General features: G+C 47.6%; 1 protein-coding gene across 1 annotated transcript in view; it reads left to right on the forward strand.

The window, feature by feature from the left end:
* Window positions 1-64: 64 nt before the first annotated feature.
* thoc6 (THO complex 6) overlaps window positions 65-1,803 on the forward strand; it is a gene marked incomplete at both ends in the record, with an annotated part of 1,975 nt that continues 236 nt past the window's right edge. Inside the window, 7 exon segments of the mRNA XM_035682293.1 lie at window positions 65-156; window positions 241-305; window positions 647-750; window positions 1,000-1,037; window positions 1,130-1,178; window positions 1,288-1,359; window positions 1,461-1,563. Coding sequence (XP_035538186.1) covers window positions 65-156; window positions 241-305; window positions 647-750; window positions 1,000-1,037; window positions 1,130-1,178; window positions 1,288-1,359; window positions 1,461-1,563 — 523 coding nt within the window.

A 1,803-nucleotide genomic window follows, 5' to 3' on the forward strand; every position in this document is an offset into this window, starting at 1 on the left:
TCTCTGTGTCTCTGACTCTCTGTGTCTCTGACTCTCTGTCTCTCTGTCTGTCTGTGTCCTGCAGCTCCTCCACATGTCGGTTTTCTCTCAGAGTTTTTCTCCCTGCGGTCGATTTCTGGCAGCTGGAAACAACTACGGAGAGATCGCCCTGTTCAGGTGAGAGACGGAGCTGGGTTTGATCAGTGTGACGATGTGCTATCAATAATCAATAATCAATAATCAATAATCACTGTGTTTCAGCCTGTCTGCAGCTCTGAGTCCAGACGCCACCGCACAGAGTCAGAAACCTGTTCTCACATTCACAGGTGAGACGTTATAGGAGCATTTATTCTCTTTGGTTTCACAGTTTATCAGCATTAATCTGCATTATATTAATGATTAATGATATTACAAACAACCATGTTGTTATTTATTATTTCATTGGATCGATAAATCTGCTTTTAACATTAAAACGTCTGAGCTCATAAAGACTTCAGTGACGTTTAAATCTGTTGCTAGGAAACATCTGTAGTCCAATCAGCCGCAGTCAGCTGTGTAAACAGGAAGTCACTGAGAGATAAATGTGTTACAGTTTATAATAAAACTCAGCGTTAGCACGAGGCTAACACTGAGCTGAAGAACCTCCTGTGTTTCTCCCGCCCTTCAGCTCACGAGGGTCCCGTCTTCTCGCTCCTGTCCACCGACTGTCACCTCCTGAGCGCCGGGAACGGAGAGATCAGCGCCTGGAGCTGGACCGAGCTCATCAAGAAGGTGTCTTTAAATTCTGTCCACAACGAATGTAGACTGAAGCATCTGACGACACATTCACTGCCACGCTGCACGCTACGGCCAACCAGACTCCATTCAGAACACCAGTCATTTGACCTCGCAGATAATCAACACCTCAAACTGAATGAAACTGAATGAAACCGTCTGTTCGTCTCTCCTCTGCTCCAGCGCTGATCTTTAAACCGTTTGAAGCTTCACTTTTGTCTCATATTTGACTTTGTGTCTCCTCAGAATGTCAAACCCCTGTGGACAAAAAGACCCAACTACAAGTGAGAGACATGTATTTCTGTTTGCTTACTGCCTGTCTGTCCGTCCTGCTGACGGGAGTCACTGAGGTCTTTGTTGTGGTCTCTGTTTTCAGATCCAGTCTGGAGATCCCGGAGATCAACTCAATGGTCCTGAACCCCAGAGTGAGTCCACACAGCAGGAGAACCTGAAGCAGCTTTAAAATGAGTAAATTCTCTCTGGAGTTTGGTCCGTTGTGAGGACGGAGGCTGAGTGACGCTCTGTGTGTTTCAGGATAACAGTCTTATAGTCGGTGGGGGAGACAACAACGTCCACGTCCTGGACCTGGAGCGCGGAGTCTTCAAGGTGTGTCAGTCAGGGGGTTTGTTTGTGGTTCTGGTTTGTTGTGGTTCTGGTTTGTGTTGGGTCCTGCAGCTCAACTGTGTGCGTCTGTCTCTGGTTTTCAGTTGGTCCTTCAGGGTCACTCGGACTACGTCCACTGTGTGAGTGTGAGAGAGAGGGAGGCTGAGATCCTGTCCGGGGGGGAGGACGGAGCGGTGAGGATCTGGGGTGAGTCCGAACACATCACATGATGAACTGTATTTATGGTTGAACCAGGATTATAGTTCAGGAGTAACGACACAGAGCGAGACAGTGAACGCATCACAGATAAACAGAAAGCTCACGAGCGACCTCATCAGAATCACCAGCTAATGACATCACACAGCTCGAGCACATCTGTACACATGTTCATTAGTTAGTTTAATATGAGGCTGACTGACTGCTGGAGCCTCTGGTGGCCGTTAGAGG

Source organism: Morone saxatilis, unplaced genomic scaffold, assembly GCF_004916995.1.
Source record: "Morone saxatilis isolate NCDOM2014 unplaced genomic scaffold, NCSU_SB_2.0 Contig0, whole genome shotgun sequence".
In the NCBI taxonomy this organism is placed as follows: domain Eukaryota; kingdom Metazoa; phylum Chordata; class Actinopteri; family Moronidae; genus Morone; species Morone saxatilis.